The 15,996-nt window shown below is 38.7% G+C and overlaps 1 protein-coding gene across 2 annotated transcripts in view; it reads right to left on the reverse strand.

Annotated features, from left to right (window-relative positions):
• The window catches only part of galnt10 (UDP-N-acetyl-alpha-D-galactosamine:polypeptide N-acetylgalactosaminyltransferase 10 (GalNAc-T10)), a 44,005-nt gene extending 28,377 nt beyond the window's left edge, over positions 1-15,628 (reverse strand). The window contains exons 1-2 of one of the 2 annotated variants that reach the window (XM_079834212.1): positions 15,376-15,628; positions 2,959-3,049 (exon numbers count right to left, since the gene is read on the reverse strand). In XM_079834212.1, coding sequence (XP_079690338.1) covers positions 2,959-3,049; positions 15,376-15,525 — 241 coding nt within the window. In that variant the 5' untranslated portion in view covers positions 15,526-15,628. Of the gene's footprint in view, positions 1-2,958; positions 3,050-9,428; positions 9,549-15,375 lie in introns of those variants that run through there. The other variant, XM_079834213.1, reaches the window with a different exon arrangement.
• Positions 15,629-15,996: the final 368 nt, after the last annotated feature.

The following is a 15,996-nucleotide window of genomic DNA, read 5'->3' on the forward strand; positions in this document are numbered from 1 at the left end:
AAACACACCCGTCGTCAAACAGGATATCCCATAATAAACACATAAGCTGAAGTGTACCTATGATGAAGATGACAGGCCGCGCTCATCTTTTTAAGTGGGAGAACTTGCACAATTGGTGGCTGACTAAATGCTTTTTCTCCCCACTGGAATTACATAAAACAATAAAAAACTGTAAAAATCCAAACACCAGCCTTTTCAGAAATGGAAAAGTTGCAGATATAATTCTTCTGTAAAAGTGCAGGTGATGTTTAAATGCTGAAAAACATCACACAAAACAAACAATAATAATTCAAATCAACGACAAGTTTGAAATGTAAACAAAGATTCTGTATTTATTCATATTCTCAAAATAGCACAAATAGCAAAAGTAATCCCAAACCATGTCTTCAGACTACAAAAAAAAATACAAATAATGATTTAATGATAGAACTGCTGGGCTCATGAATATTAATCACGCTGTTAGCGTTCGCTCGAGCTGATTTGCTGAAATCAAAACAGGGACATATTAGCTTATTAGCATATTAGGGATTAGCTTCTTCCCGTTCACAGAGGCTGAATAATTCCACACGAACGCCGTTATTTTACAGGAAAACACAACTAAAGAAAAGGTTTAACGGTTCTCGGTACCACAGCTAAATCTACTGGAACTATTTTACTATTTTATTTAACCATTTGATAAAAATATTACATTAAATTCAATGAGTTTATCATATATGATGATAATCATTATAATTAAATACATATAAACATTTAAAATTCATTCATTTACTCTACACACACCTAATAATAATAATAATTTGTATTATTAGTAGGCTATTATTATTAGAGACGTAGTAGACAGTTGCCTAATATATTTCTGTCAATTTCTTCACGTTAAACAGAACTTTTATTTTGACGGGTTGCTGTGAACACCTTTGAGTGTGTGTGTGTGTTTATGATTTGACAGTAGTTTTCTCAAATGAAACAGTAAATGCTCATTATACGTTCATGTCCTCATATAGTGACACAGCAGAGACTGAAAAGACCTTTTCATGTGCTTGTCCTTCGGCCAAGTAAATCGGTCATTCACTTGTCCGAGCAAAAAATGCGCTTGTCCAGAAAAAAAAAAGATTTTTTTGTGTGTGTTGTAAATATAATTTATTCTGAAGCAATATTCTCATTAGTGTTCATTCAGCTTTGACATATTTATGATATTTTAATCTTTATAAATTTTACAACTGCATTAAATAATCTTATAAGATTGTTTTAAATATTTTTTTTAATTTACAAATAAGAAATGTTGGAAAGAACAGTAACACAAAACTAAACCGCCAGTATGTGGTGTCTTAATGAGTGAGTCATTGATTCAAACGATTCGTTCAAACAGCTGATTCGTTCAGGAATGAGGCAATTGTTTATGAATGAGTCATTGAATCTTTGACTCAACCGATTCGCTCAAAACGCTGAACCATTGAGCAATGAAACACGGCTGAGATGTGTTACGGTTCTTCTGTGATCTTGGAACTATTTTCACTCATGAAACAGAACAAAAACAGTCAATATTGCATCTAAAATGTAAGTGACTCAATATGAATGACTTGTTTATGGAGCGGTCATATGAAATCTGTGTCACATTGTATGGTCGTGATGGTATAAATGGTACCTTGACCTTGACCTTGTATTCAGCACTGGTCTTGGTCGTGTGATGTTGCTTAACTCTATCATATGTAATAGATATAAAAACTAGTGTTTACTGTGTGTCACATACACACTGCATTCAGCGAGTGAATATATCTCTGTACGGTAAACTCCTCCTCTCTTCCATTGTTTTTCTACTTTCTTTAGATGTAAATTTTATTTCTGTAATGTTTTTATGACCTGTGTGATCTTAGCCCGTGGGACTACGGATGGAAATTAGCCTTTGGCTACAATCCGGCATGTTTACATGTTTGCTCATTAACATGCACTGTCCCAAATAAATCATGTAAAGTTTGTACTGAGCTGTACGTTATGGAGGACCAGACCTGCAGAAACGGTGTGTGTGTGTGTGTGTGTGTGTGTGTGTGTGTGTGTGTGTGTGTGTGTGTGTGTGTGTGTGTGTGTGTGTGTGTGTGTGTATGAATGAATGAATGAATGAATGAATGAATGAATATACAAATATGTAAATGAATAAATAAATGTGAAAATAGGAAAATGAATAACAGAATAAACGACTTGATAAAATAAAGATGCTTCATTTTTTAATCAAATTCAATTTTGTATTAACTTTCCCTTAATTTATAATGTTCTGCTTTTATACATTTAAAAATATATATTTATTTTTTATATTTTAATTTTAATATTTATATATTTATTTGAACATTTATTTTTTATGCATTCATTTATTTGTATATTTATTTATTTAAAATAAATATTAAAATATTAAAATTAATTACAAAATTAATTAAAAAATAAATAAAAGTTAAAAATATATATTTTTAAATTTTATTTATTTTTAAATTAATTTTAATATTTATATATTTATTTTTCTATGTATTCATTTATCTTTATATTTATTTATTCCCACATGTATTTATTGATTTATTGATTCATTTATTTTTACACAAAGACCGCCCTCCTCATTTCCATGTTGCACACTGAAAAGTAAAAATAAAAGAATCAATAAATAAATAAAAAAATAAAGCCTTGTGGGAATAAATAAATATTAAAATTTATAAAAAAATAAACAAAAGTTAAAAATATATGTACAGAAGCAGAACATTATAAATTAAGGGAAAAACACAAACTTACAAAATTTTATTTGATTAAAAATGAATCATCTTTATTTTATCAAGTCAAGTCCTATTATCACATTTATTTATGCATTTACATATTTGTATATTTATTAATTTATTTACTTATTTATTCATGAATTTATTTATTGTTAATTTCTGCAGGTTTGGTCCTCCATAGTGAGTGATTTCCCATCATGTGACGTACCTGAGCGCGCCGCTTCACTCTTAATAACGGCGTGGTCATGCCAATCCCGTCTCCGGATGCCATCGCTCTGAGCTCGCCCTCCACTCGGCCTCTGAAAACACACACACACACACACAACGTCTGAGTAGTGCAACAACACCTGAAGAAACACAGAGTAAAGCTGGTCTGAGTAGAGCAACAACACCTGAAGAAACACAGAGTAAAGCTGGTCTGAGTAGAGCAACAACACCTGAAGAAACACAGAGTAAAGCTGGTCTGAGTAGAGCAATAACACCTGAAGAAACACAGAGCAAAGCTGGTCTGAGTAGAGCAACAACACCTGAAGAAACACAGAGTAAAGCTGGTCTGAGTAGAGCAACAACACCTGAAGAAACACAGAGTAAAGCTGGTCTGAGTAGAGCAACAACACCTGAAGAAACACAGAGTAAAGCTGGTCTGAGTAGAGCAACAACACCTGAAGAAACACAGAGTAAAGCTGGTCTGAGTAGAGCAACAACACCTGAAGAAACACAGAGCAAAGCTGGTCTGAGTAGAGCAACAACACCTGAAGAAACACAGAGTAAAGCTGGTCTGAGTAGAGCAACAACACCTGAAGAAACACAGAGTAAAGCTGGTCTGAGTAGAGCAACAACACCTGAAGAAACACAGAGTAAAGCTGGTCTGAGTAGAGCAACAACACCTGAAGAAACACAGAGTAAAGCTGGTCTGAGTAGAGCAACAACACCTGAAGAAACACAGAGCAAAGCTTGTCTGAGTAGAGCAACAACACCTGAAGAAACACAGAGTAAAGCTGGTCTGAGTAGTGCAACAACACCTGAAGAAACACAGAGTAAAGCTGGTCTGAGTAGAGCAACAACACCTGAAGAAACACAGAGTAAAGCTGGTCTGAGTAGTGCAACAACACCTGAAGAAACACAGAGTAAAGCTGGTCTGAGTAGTGCAACAACACCTGAAGAAACACAGAGTAAAGCTGGTCTGAGTAGAGCAACAACACCTGAAGAAACACAGAGTAAAGCTGGTCTGAGTAGAGCAACAACACCTGAAGAAACACAGAGTAAAGCTGGTCTGAGTAGAGCAACAACACCTGAAGAAACACAGAGTAAAGCTGGTCTGAGTAGTGCAACAACACCTGAAGAAACACAGAGTAAAGCTGGTCTGAGTAGAGCAACAACACCTGAAGAAACACAGAGTAAAGCTGGTCTGAGTAGAGCAACAACACCTGAAGAAACAGAGTAAAGCTGGTCTGAGTAGAGCAACAACACCTGAAGAAACACAGAGTAAAGCTGGTCTGAGTAGAGCAACAACACCTGAAGAAACACAGAGTAAAGCTGGTCTGAGTAGTGCAACAACACCTGAAGAAACACAGAGTAAAGCTGGTCTGAGTAGAGCAACAACACCTGAAGAAACACAGAGCAAAGCTGGTCTGAGTAGTGCAACAACACCTGAAGAAACACAGAGTAAAGCTGGTCTGAGTAGTGCAACAACACCTGAAGAAACACAGAGTAAAGCTTGTCTGAGTAGAGCAACAACACCTGAAGAAACACAGAGTAAAGCTGGTCTGAGTAGTGCAACAACACCTGAAGAAACACAGAGTAAAGCTGGTCTGAGTAGTGCAACAACACCTGAAGAAACACAGAGTAAAGCTGGTCTGAGTAGAGCAACAACACCTGAAGAAACACAGAGTAAAGCTGGTCTGAGTAGAGCAACAACACCTGAAGAAACACAGAGTAAAGCTGAGGCCCGTTGCACAAAAGTAGAATTAAGACATCCAGGATAAATGACTGAGCTGAGCTCAATGAAGCCAAAACAGGTGCGTCCAGGCTTAATTGGTTGCACAAAGACCAAGCCAGGATAAGCAGACACGGATTCATCCAGCCAGGTGAAACCAATCTTGGATAGGTGCGCGCTCACGGCTCACTCAAACAGACCCGCCGCCGATCACAGATTCACTGATTCACCATGGCAACTAGAGCGGCGCACTTTACCCCGTCGGAGGCACAAATCCTCATGGAGGCATACGAGGAGGTAAAAGACATAATTAAGAAGAAAGGCGACACCGCCACAGTGATAAAGCAAAGAGAAAAAGTATTGCAGACCTCCTGAATGCGTAAGTAGTGCACAATTACACACTCACCGCTCCACTGAAACATCACAATTACAATCCAAATAGTTCATTCACATCTCCAAAAACGCAGTTGTACTCTGATTATGAAACAGTTTAATTTTTAATTGAAATGGACTGCAGATATGAGTGAAATTGTGTAAAGTAACCCCATCACACTGTATAAGGCTTTGATCAATTATTATCAAAGCCTTACATTTTTACTACGCTCAGTAGTACAGTTTAATCTTAGCTCTGCTTCTTATGTTGTCCACCGATTTTTCTGTGTGTTCTCCTGCTTTTATTAATGTAAAGCTGCTTTGAAACAATGAAACAATTGTGAACAGCGCTGTATAAATTAAATTCTAATTGAATTGAATAGATGAGCTAATAATAATAATAATCACTTTAATTTATATAGCGCCTTTCAGAGGACCCCCAGGAAGCACAGCAGGCCTACAACCATGCCCATGCCAGGACCAGGACCAGGACCAGGACCAGGACCAGGACCAGGACCAGGACCAGGACCAGGGTCAGGGTCAGGACCAGGGTCAGGACCAGGGTCAGGACCAGGGTCAGGACCAGGGCCAGGGTCAGGACCAGGGTCAGGACCAGGACCAGGGTCAGGGTCAGGGTCAGGACCAGGGTCAGGACCAGGGCCAGGACCAGGGCCAGGGTCAGGACCAGGGTCAGGGTCAGGACCAGGGTCAGGACCAGGACCAGGGTCAGGGTCAGGGTCAGGACCAGGACCAGGACCAGGGTCAGGACCAGGACCAGGGCCAGGACCAGGACCAGGACCAGGGTCAGGGTCAGGACCAGGACCAGGACCAGGGTCAGGGTCAGGACCAGGACCAGGGTCAGGGTCAGGACCAGGACCAGGGTCAGAGTTGAACTGACCTTTGGCCTCCTGAAGGCACACTTTCACTGTCTTCACAAATAAAGGGTCAGCCCTGTGAAGGTTGTCCTGCATGTATTTCAGTGTGCAGACATGCGGGGTGTGTTATATACAGGCCTTTGAATGTTTTCAGTTGGCCAAGATTTCTAAAAAGCCTTTCTTTGTATTGGATTATCCTCCCCCTGAAACTGCCTCATCGTCACGGCATCCTCAATAAACCCGTCTCCGGCGTGTTGCCTCCGATCTTTCGCGATCTATTATGACCTCTGACCTGTGAAGTTTCCAGAATAATAATCATACGCTGTTTGTTAATTGGCCAGAGGAGAACTGCCCCCCCGACTGAGCCTGGTTTCTCCAAGGTTTATTTTCCTCCATTCTGCTCCTGATGGGGTTTGGGTTTCCTCTGGCTTGGCTCAGTTGGAGACACTACATGTTCAACTAAACATCCAAATAAATCTAATTATTAAACTAAATTAACCATATAAACTAAATTATTGATCTAAAGCCCACACTGTCACTGTATGATAATTGAAATGAACTGATGACATCAGCGTTTTCTCCAGAGTGGCTCTACGGCTGAATAAAATTATTCTGCATTATTCTTCTGTTTAACACTGTGAAGCTGCTTCGAAACAATCTACATTGTTAAAAAGCGCTATATAAATAAAGCTGACTTGACTATTGGTCTTAAGTAATATTCTAATTTTCTGAGATCCTGAATTTGGGATTTTCCTTAGTTGTCAGCTATGATCATCAAAATTAAAAGAAATAAACATTTGAAATATATCAGTCTGTGTGTAATGAATGAATATAATTAGGGATGCACCGAATATTCGGCCACCGAAAATTTTCGGCCGAAAATGCCCCAAAAGAGCATTTTCGGTTTTCGGCCGAAAGACTTTAATCACCGAAACAACATGGCCGAAATGTTGTGATGACGCAAACAGAAACCGCGACCTGCACGTGCTTGTCTGAAGCAACATGTCTGCGGTGTGGACGTGTTTCAGTATATCTGAGAAACACCCACGTCTGCTCCATTCACACGCACTGACAGCGAGAGCTCATGTTCTCGATGAGAAGAGGACCAGACTTCACTGTGAAACCGAACGCAATCTTTAACAGTGGGCATGTTTTAAGCGCGGAACACACTTCAATCTGGCGGCAGCGCGCGCGCGTGAACGCGATCATCTGTGAGCGCGATCGATCATCTCTTCCTAAAGAATAAACATGAATGAACATCTAAGGTGTGTTGAGGATACATTACAACTTACTGTCACGTATCGTATGTGGTGTAATCGCTCAATCAGTGTCTCAACGGCGGAAAGACCTCAATATAACTGCTGTAAACTAAACAGTCATGTAGCATCATTTACCTCAGGCACCTCAGTGTCCACAGCTGTTTGTTCACTAGAGAAATCAACTCTTTCACTAAATATATGACCTATATTAGCCGTTATATTCATTATATTCTACTTAACCTGTTAATGATATCTTGATTATTTCATGTATGTTTAAATAAAATGACAGACACTGTGTATAAATGATTATATTTCAACAACGAATTGGATAAAAAACTATTTTATATTTAGATTTAGAAGTTATTGCAAAAACTGCCTTATGTGAAGTGTACATGTTTGTGTACGATGTTATTTGAGTGTTGATTATTAGACCTGAAAATACATAGCAACTGAATTTAGGCGAATAGTTTGGGCTCTGTTTTTAACCTTTAATATTAATGTGCAAGTAAGGGCTCCCTATATAGTTTAGAGCAATATATTCAATAAACTTTTAGTTATAATTTAATTCATTTAAGGACAGACTTTTTTTCCAGTTAACCAATAAAAATAAATAAAAAGCAATTTTGTTAAACTGCTGTACTGAACCATCAGTTTTGTGTTCCGCTACACCCCTATTCTACAGTTAACATATGGGCTATGGCAGTCTTTCCTTTGATACACTATTATGTTAAAGGCCTACAGAGAAAATAAATGTATCTTTAAGCAGTTGCACTTGTTCTGAATGCACTTTCTTGTAGTAGTCCTACAGAGAACAATTTTAATGCACTACACCTAAATGCACTTTGTTTTTATGAGAGAACATTTAATTTAAAAACCTTTCTGTAGGCCTGTACATTATTATTTAATGTACAAATGAGTGGGGTCAAGTTAAATATTTTAGTTTGAATTTTATTTTATACTGTGCATTGTTGCAATGTGCTAAATAAATATTGGCATAACTTGTAATTGATTTATTCTTTGAAACTTTAATATTAATGTATGAAATTGCAATGCCTTGATTTTAGTAAAGTTAGTACACATTCATAGCGATAAATGCAATGGTACTAATATTTGGCATAATTTCTTTCGGTGTTTCGGTTTTCGGCTTTCGGCCTTGGTTTCCTCTTTTTCGGTTTTCGGTTTCGGCCAAGAATTTTCATTTCGGTGCATCCCTAAATATAATATACAAGTTTCACTTTTTGAATGGAATCAGTTAAATAAATCAACTTTTTGATGATATTCTAATTATATGACCAGCACCTGTGTGTGTGTGTGTGTGTGTGTGTGTGTGTGTGTGTGTGTGTGTGTGTGTGTGTGTGTGTGTGTGTGTGTGTGTGTGTGTGTGTGTGTGTGTGTGTGTGTGTGTGTGTGTGTGTGTATATTGGGCCGATCGAGACGCACACAAAGACTGAAGGCGAGTCAGCGGCTAAAGAACAGAAAGAAGATGATTAAACACACACCAATGAGCTAATGAGCTCAGAAACAGAGGACCAGCGGAAACTGAACAAAGAAACACGGGAACGAATCAAAACACAAACTGAGCCGTGTCTTCCTGGATACACTAATAAAACACCAGTTTGAGTTCTCAGCCAAAACTGAGCCCATGTCTCTGAAAGCCCACATGGATCATATTAACTGTGATAACGGAGTGTGTGTCGAGCTCTTATTATGGATATCAGCATGTGTATAAGCCAACAATGGTGCAAATGTGATTAATGTTCACATATATTACCGGCACTTTAATGAAGAACAGGATCTGAATCAACAGAGAAAGGGTTAATTACATTAAAACAAGCACACACACACACACACACACACACACTCTAACAAGTGTATTAAATGTGATGTTTTAGTCCATTCAGCCGATCATGAGCGGAGATCCGGATGATTGACAGGCGACTGAAGCTTATCTTCAGGGTGTAGAGCAAGTGTGTAAACAGGGATGCAGAGTTCTGCTACGTGTCCGCTTTATAAAAGACAAAGAGTGTGTTCACGGCCGCTCCTCTTTTAATGACACGTACAAAAACACACTGAATGAATCAGAGATATGTGTGTGTGTGTGTGTGTGTGTGTGTGTGTGTGTGTGTGTGTGTGTGTGTGTGTGTGTGTGTGTGTGTGTGTGTGTGTGTGTGTGTGTGTGTGTGTGTGTGTGTGTGTGTGTGTGTGTGTGTGTGTGTGAGGGATGGCCGTCCTGCACCTGTCATTGCTGGAGCTCCGGGTCTAACAGAGGCACTAACAGACCCTCAGCTGGAGGAGGGCCAGCGGACACATGGAGGAGCACAGGAACAACACCGCCTTTCAGGAGCACCGCTCACATCCTGCCCCCGCCTCTCTTCCTGCCCACATCATCTTCATATCTTTACTAAACTATAGAAGTGCGTCTGTCCATCATAAAAGAGCATCCATCCATCATAAAAGAGCATCTGTCCATCATAAAAGAGCATCTGTCCATCATAAAAGAGCATCCATCCATCATAAAAGAGCATCCATCCATCATAAAAGTGCATCTATCCATCATAAAAGTGCATCTGTCCTTCATAAAAGTGCATCTGTCCTTCATAAAAGTGCATCTGTCCATCATAAAAGTGCATCTATCCATCATAAAAGTGCATCTGTCCTTCATAAAAGTGCATCTGTCCTTCATAAAAGTGCATCTGTCCTTCATAAAAGTGCATCTATCCATCATAAAAGAGCATCTATCCATCATAAAAGAGCATCTATCCATCATAAAAGAGCATCTGTCCTTCATAAAAGTGCATCTGTCCTTCATAAAAGTGCATCTGTCCATCATAAAAGTGCATCTATCCATCATAAAAGTGCATCTGTCCTTCATAAAAGTGCATCTGTCCTTCATAAAAGTGCATCTGTCCTTCATAAAAGTGCATCTATCCATCATAAAAGAGCATCTATCCATCATAAAAGAGCATCTATCCATCATAAAAGTGCATCTATCCATCATAAAAGAGCATCTATCCATCATAAAAGCGCATCTATCCATCATAAAAGAGCATCTATCCATCATAAAAGTGCATCTGTCCTTCATAAAAGTGCATCTATCCATCATAAAAGAGCATCTGTCCATCATAAAAGTGCATCTATCCATCATAAAAGTGCATCCGTCCATCATAAAAGAGCATCCATCCATCATAAAAGAGCATCTATCCATCATAAAAGTGCATCTGTCCTTCATAAAAGTGCATCTGTCCTTCATAAAAGTGCATCTATCCATCATAAAAGTGCATCTATCCATCATAAAAGTGCATCTGTCCATCATAAAAGTGCATCTGTCCATCATAAAAGTGCATCTGTCCATCATAAAAGTGCATCTATCCATCATAAAAGAGCATCTATCCATCATAAAAGCGCATCTATCCATCATAAAAGAGCATCTATCCATCATAAAAGTGCATCTGTCCTTCATAAAAGTGCATCTATCCATCATAAAAGTGCATCTATCCATCATAAAAGTGCATCTGTCCATCATAAAAGTGCATCTGTCCATCATAAAAGTGCATCTATCCATCATAAAAGAGCATCTATCCATCATAAAAGCGCATCTATCCATCATAAAAGAGCATCTATCCATCATAAAAGTGCATCTGTCCTTCATAAAAGTGCATCTATCCATCATAAAAGTGCATCTATCCATCATAAAAGTGCATCTGTCCATCATAAAAGTGCATCTGTCCATCATAAAAGTGCATCTGTCCATCATAAAAGTGCATCTATCCATCATAAAAGAGCATCTATCCATCATAAAAGCGCATCTATCCATCATAAAAGAGCATCTATCCATCATAAAAGTGCATCTATCCATCATAAAAGTGCATCTATCCATCATAAAAGTGCATCTATCCATCATAAAAGTGCATCTATCCATCATAAAAGTGCATCTGTCCATCATAAAAGTGCATCTGTCCTTCATAAAAGTGCATCTATCCATCATAAAAGTGCATCTGTCCTTCATAAAAGTGCATCTATCCATCATAAAAGTGCATCTATCCATCATAAAAGTGCATCTATCCATCATAAAAGTGCATCTGTCCATCATAAAAGTGCATCTGTCCTAGGGCTGGGCGATATGGAGCAAAAATTATATCTCGATATATTTTGCTATATCTCGATATACGATATATATCTCGATATCTTTACCGGAAAAATAACCCCCCAAAAACTACTGCAAAAACAAATATGCAAAGTGCAAAGAGGTAGGCAGTTCATGTAGGAACAAAGTAGGGATGCAACAATACAGTAAGTCCACAGTTCAATACATTCCTCGGTTTTTTTTACCACGGTTTTCGGTTCGATTCTGTTGGCTAGTCGCATCAGATTTTTGCTATTCTATTCTTAGCCGAACAGCAAGAGCTTAAGGAGGAAAAAATACTATTTTTTTTATTGCAATACTCTTTCTTTATTTTACATAAAAGACTTGAAAAGCCTTACTTAAACTTAAAACTTTACTTTTAAAAAACATTGTACACATTCCTAGTGTACTGTAAAATATAAAATAAATATATATAAAGATTTACACTGGCAGCTCAGAGCTGTACAGCAGCATTTAAGTATGAAATTGAATGAATAAGTGTAAAAATAAAACACTACACAGACTTCACTATAAAATACATTGATTCTTATTAAAGCTATTGTATTAGTTTTTCAGTCAAGAGCAATGAGTGATTTTCTCTTTGTCTTTTGTTGTTGTATTAACATTAAAGGGACAGTTCACTCAAAAATGAAAATTCTGTCATTGATTACTCGCGCTCAAGTTGTTTTAAACCTGAATAAAGTTATTTCTTCTGTTGGACATTTTTTTAAGAATATTGGAAACCAAACAGTTGCTGGTGACTGGTCCCCATTGTCGGAAATAATAATATGGATGAAAATCGCTACCATCAACTGTCTGGTATTCAACAGAAGAAATGAATACAGGTTTGGAACACCATTAGAGTTGGTAAATAATTACATAATTTTAGAGGTGAACTGTCCCTTTAAGGACAAGTGGCAGCGTGTTCACTATAGGCTGCCCTGCTGTTAATTTAAGACTTGCACGCATCTAATAACTTATACAGACACACACCGATTTTACTTTCACTTTAGACATAACCGACTGTGTTTATGTTAACCTTGTGTGTATTTGACATTATTAGCGCAGTAAGATTTAGTCCAGTAATCACTTTTGTTTGACAGGCTTTTAGTGCGCGCGCATTACTTAAGCCGCTCTCTCTCTCTGTAGTGTACAGTCGCGGGAGTTCTTGTCTCGCAAAGTAATGCCGACTAGGTAAACTGTATTTTGAATCAAGTGTTTGAGAACCAACTGTCGGCATTCATGGCAGTAGACATCTGTCTGCTGTTCGTCCGACTTCTTAAAACCGAAGTATCTCCATATAATGGAGCCAGTTGTCCAGACGAGTTCTGTAGCCTCCGAGCTGGTTGCGGACGCCGCCATGTTCAATGAGACACGCGAGGGGAGGGGGAACAAAAGCAAGGAGGCGGGGGGCGAGCACAGCAAAGAGAACGCAAACAAGCAAAGTGGCAGAATCAGAATTAAATATAAACAATATATCGATATATACGATATGTCAAAATCCATATCGTGTTACAAAAATATCTCGATATATTTTAAATATCGAGATATCGCCCACCCCTAATCTGTCCATCATAAAAGTGCATCTATCCATCATAAAAGTGCATCTATCCATCATAAAAGTGCATCTATCCATCATAAAAGTGCATCTGTCCATCATAAAAGTGCATCTGTCCATCATAAAAGTGCATCTGTCCTTCATAAAAGTGCATCTGTCCTTCATAAAAGTGCATCTGTCCATCATAAAAGTGCATCTATCCATCATAAAAGTGCATCTATCCATCATAAAAGTGCATCTGTCCTTCATAAAAGTGCATCTGTCCTTCATAAAAGTGCATCTGTCCTTCATAAAAGTGCATCTGTCCATCATAAAAGTGCATCTATCCATCATAAAAGTGCATCTGTCCTTCATAAAAGTGCATCTGTCCTTCATAAAAGTGCATCTGTCCTTCATAAAAGTGCATCTATCCATCATAAAAGTGCATCTATCCATCATAAAAGCGCATCTATCCATCATAAAAGAGCATCTATCCATCATAAAAGCGCATCTATCCATCATAAAAGAGCATCTATCCATGATAAAAGTGCATCTATCCATCATAAAAGAGCATCTATCCATCATAAAAGCGCATCTATCCATCATAAAAGAGCATCTATCCATCATAAAAGTGCATCTATCCATCATAAAAGAGCATCTATCCATCATAAAAGAGCATCTATCCATCATAAAAGAGCATCTATCCATCATAAAAGAGCATCTATCCATCATAAAAGAGCATCTATCCATCATAAAAGCGCATCTATCCATCATAAAAGAGCATCTATCCATCATAAAAGTGCATCTGTCCTTCATAAAAGTGCATCTATCCATCATAAAAGTGCATCTATCCATCATAAAAGTGCATCTATCCATCATAAAAGTGCATCTGTCCATCATAAAAGTGCATCTGTCCATCATAAAAGTGCATCTATCCATCATAAAAGAGCATCCATCCATCATAAAAGTGCATCCATCCATCATAAAAGTGCATCCGTCCATCATAAAAGTGCATCTATCCATCATAAAAGTGCATCTATCCATCATAAAAGTGCATCTATCCATCATAAAAGAGCATCTGTCCATCATAAAAGTGCATCTATCCATCATAAAAGTGCATCTGTCCATCATAAAAGAGCATCTATCCATCATAAAAGTGCATCTGTCCATCATAAAAGAGCATCTGTCCATCATAAAAGAGCATCTATCCATCATAAAAGAGCATCTGTCCATCATAAAAGAGCATCTATCCATCATAAAAGTGCATCTATCCATCATAAAAGTGCATCTGTCCATCATAAAAGTGCATCTGTCCATCATAAAAGTGCATCTATCCATCATAAGTGCATCTGTCCATCATAAAAGAGCATCTGTCCATCATAAAAGTGCATCTGTCCATCATAAAAGTGCATCTGTCCATCATAAAAGTGCATCTATCCATCATAAAAGTGCATCTATCCATCATAAAAGAGCATCTGTCCATCATAAAAGAGCATCTATCCATCATAAAAGTGCATCTGTCCATCATAAAAGTGCATCTGTCCATCATAAAAGTGCATCTATCCATCATAAAAGTGCATCTGTCCATCATAAAAGAGCATCTATCCATCATAAAAGAGCATCCATCCATCATAAAAGAGCATCTGTCCATCATAAAAGTGCATCTATCCATCATAAAAGAACATCTGTCCATCATAAAAGAGCATCTGTCCGTCATAAAAGAGCATCCGTCCATCATAAAAGTGCATCTGTCCATCATAAAAGAGCATCTATCCATCATAAAAGTGCATCTATCCATCATAAAAGTGCATCTGTCCATCATAAAAGAGCATCTGTCCGTCATAAAAGAGCATCCGTCCATCATAAAAGTGCATCTGTCCATCATAAAAGAGCATCTATCCATCATAAAAGTGCATCTGTCCATCATAAAAGAGCATCTATCCATCATAAAAGTGCATCTGTCCATCATAAAAGTGCATCTATCCATCATAAAAGTGCATCTGTCCATCATAAAAGAGCATCTATCCATCATAAAAGTGCATCTGTCCATCATAAAAGAGCATCTGATGGACAGTGGTCATTCACTGCCATTATAAAGCTTGAAAAAGCCAGGACATTTTTTATATAACTCTGATGTCACACACACCTGGGATGACTTGAGGGACAGTAAATCATGGGCTAATCTTAATTTTTGGCTGAACTGTCCCTTTAAAACACGTCATCGCGGTCTGTGAAAAGGGTTCAGGTATTTATGAGACATGACACAATATGATTATAACAGTAGCGCATGTCTAACCTCAGGTCACTATCGGCCTGTGAACCTCGGTCAAAAGAACCATAGCATTCCTGATCACCCGATAACTTATTTCCACGCGCGCGGCGCGACGCGACACAACCTCAGCGAGAGCGTTCTCGTCGCGTCGCGCTCCTCGTTCGCCGTTTAAAGCGGTCAAACACCGGCGTGTCCCCGTGACACCGCCTCAGAGGAGCGAGTTCGCGGTGTGTGAGTGGGTTCCGCGGTACCTGTGTGCGCGAGAGTCCGGGTCCGTCCGCCGAGCCGCCGTCAAACATTCGCTCCAGAGACACGGACCATAAACCGACGTTAGGGAGGAAGAGAAAGGCCCCGAAGAGCAGCAGCGCGATCTGCAGTAACCTCTTCTGCTTTCGCCGCATCTCCGCGTCTCTCTCGAACCGCTACTCCGTCGGTATATCAACACAAACTCATACAAGTGCCGTAACTTCAGCTCAACTGTCACAACTTCCGCCTTCATGGACTGAACCACCGCGGCCGCGGCGACGGGGGGGGCGGGCAACACTAGTTTCCGTGAAGAGGATTTTAGAAACCGAGAATACTGTATTATTTCGTGAGACTCTTTGTGAAGATGTACTTACAGTATATTTACATTAAAAACAGATGATGAGCTCGTTAACGTCCTGCGCTTTATCGCGCTGGGTTTGATCGGTCCCCACCGCGGGCGAATGGAGCGGACCAGTTTAACAAGTAAATAATGACTGATGGGGCTAGTTTAACTTCATCACACCTTCTAGAAATTATTATATTATATTTAAATAATCAATCAAGTAATGTTGACTGATGGTCTTTTATGAATGAGAGCAGTTTAACTTTATCTTAGGTAGGTGGTG

The sequence above is a fragment of the Gobio gobio genome (assembly GCF_949357685.1).
Source record: "Gobio gobio genome assembly, chromosome: 14".
Classification (NCBI taxonomy): Eukaryota; Metazoa; Chordata; class Actinopteri; order Cypriniformes; family Gobionidae; genus Gobio; species Gobio gobio.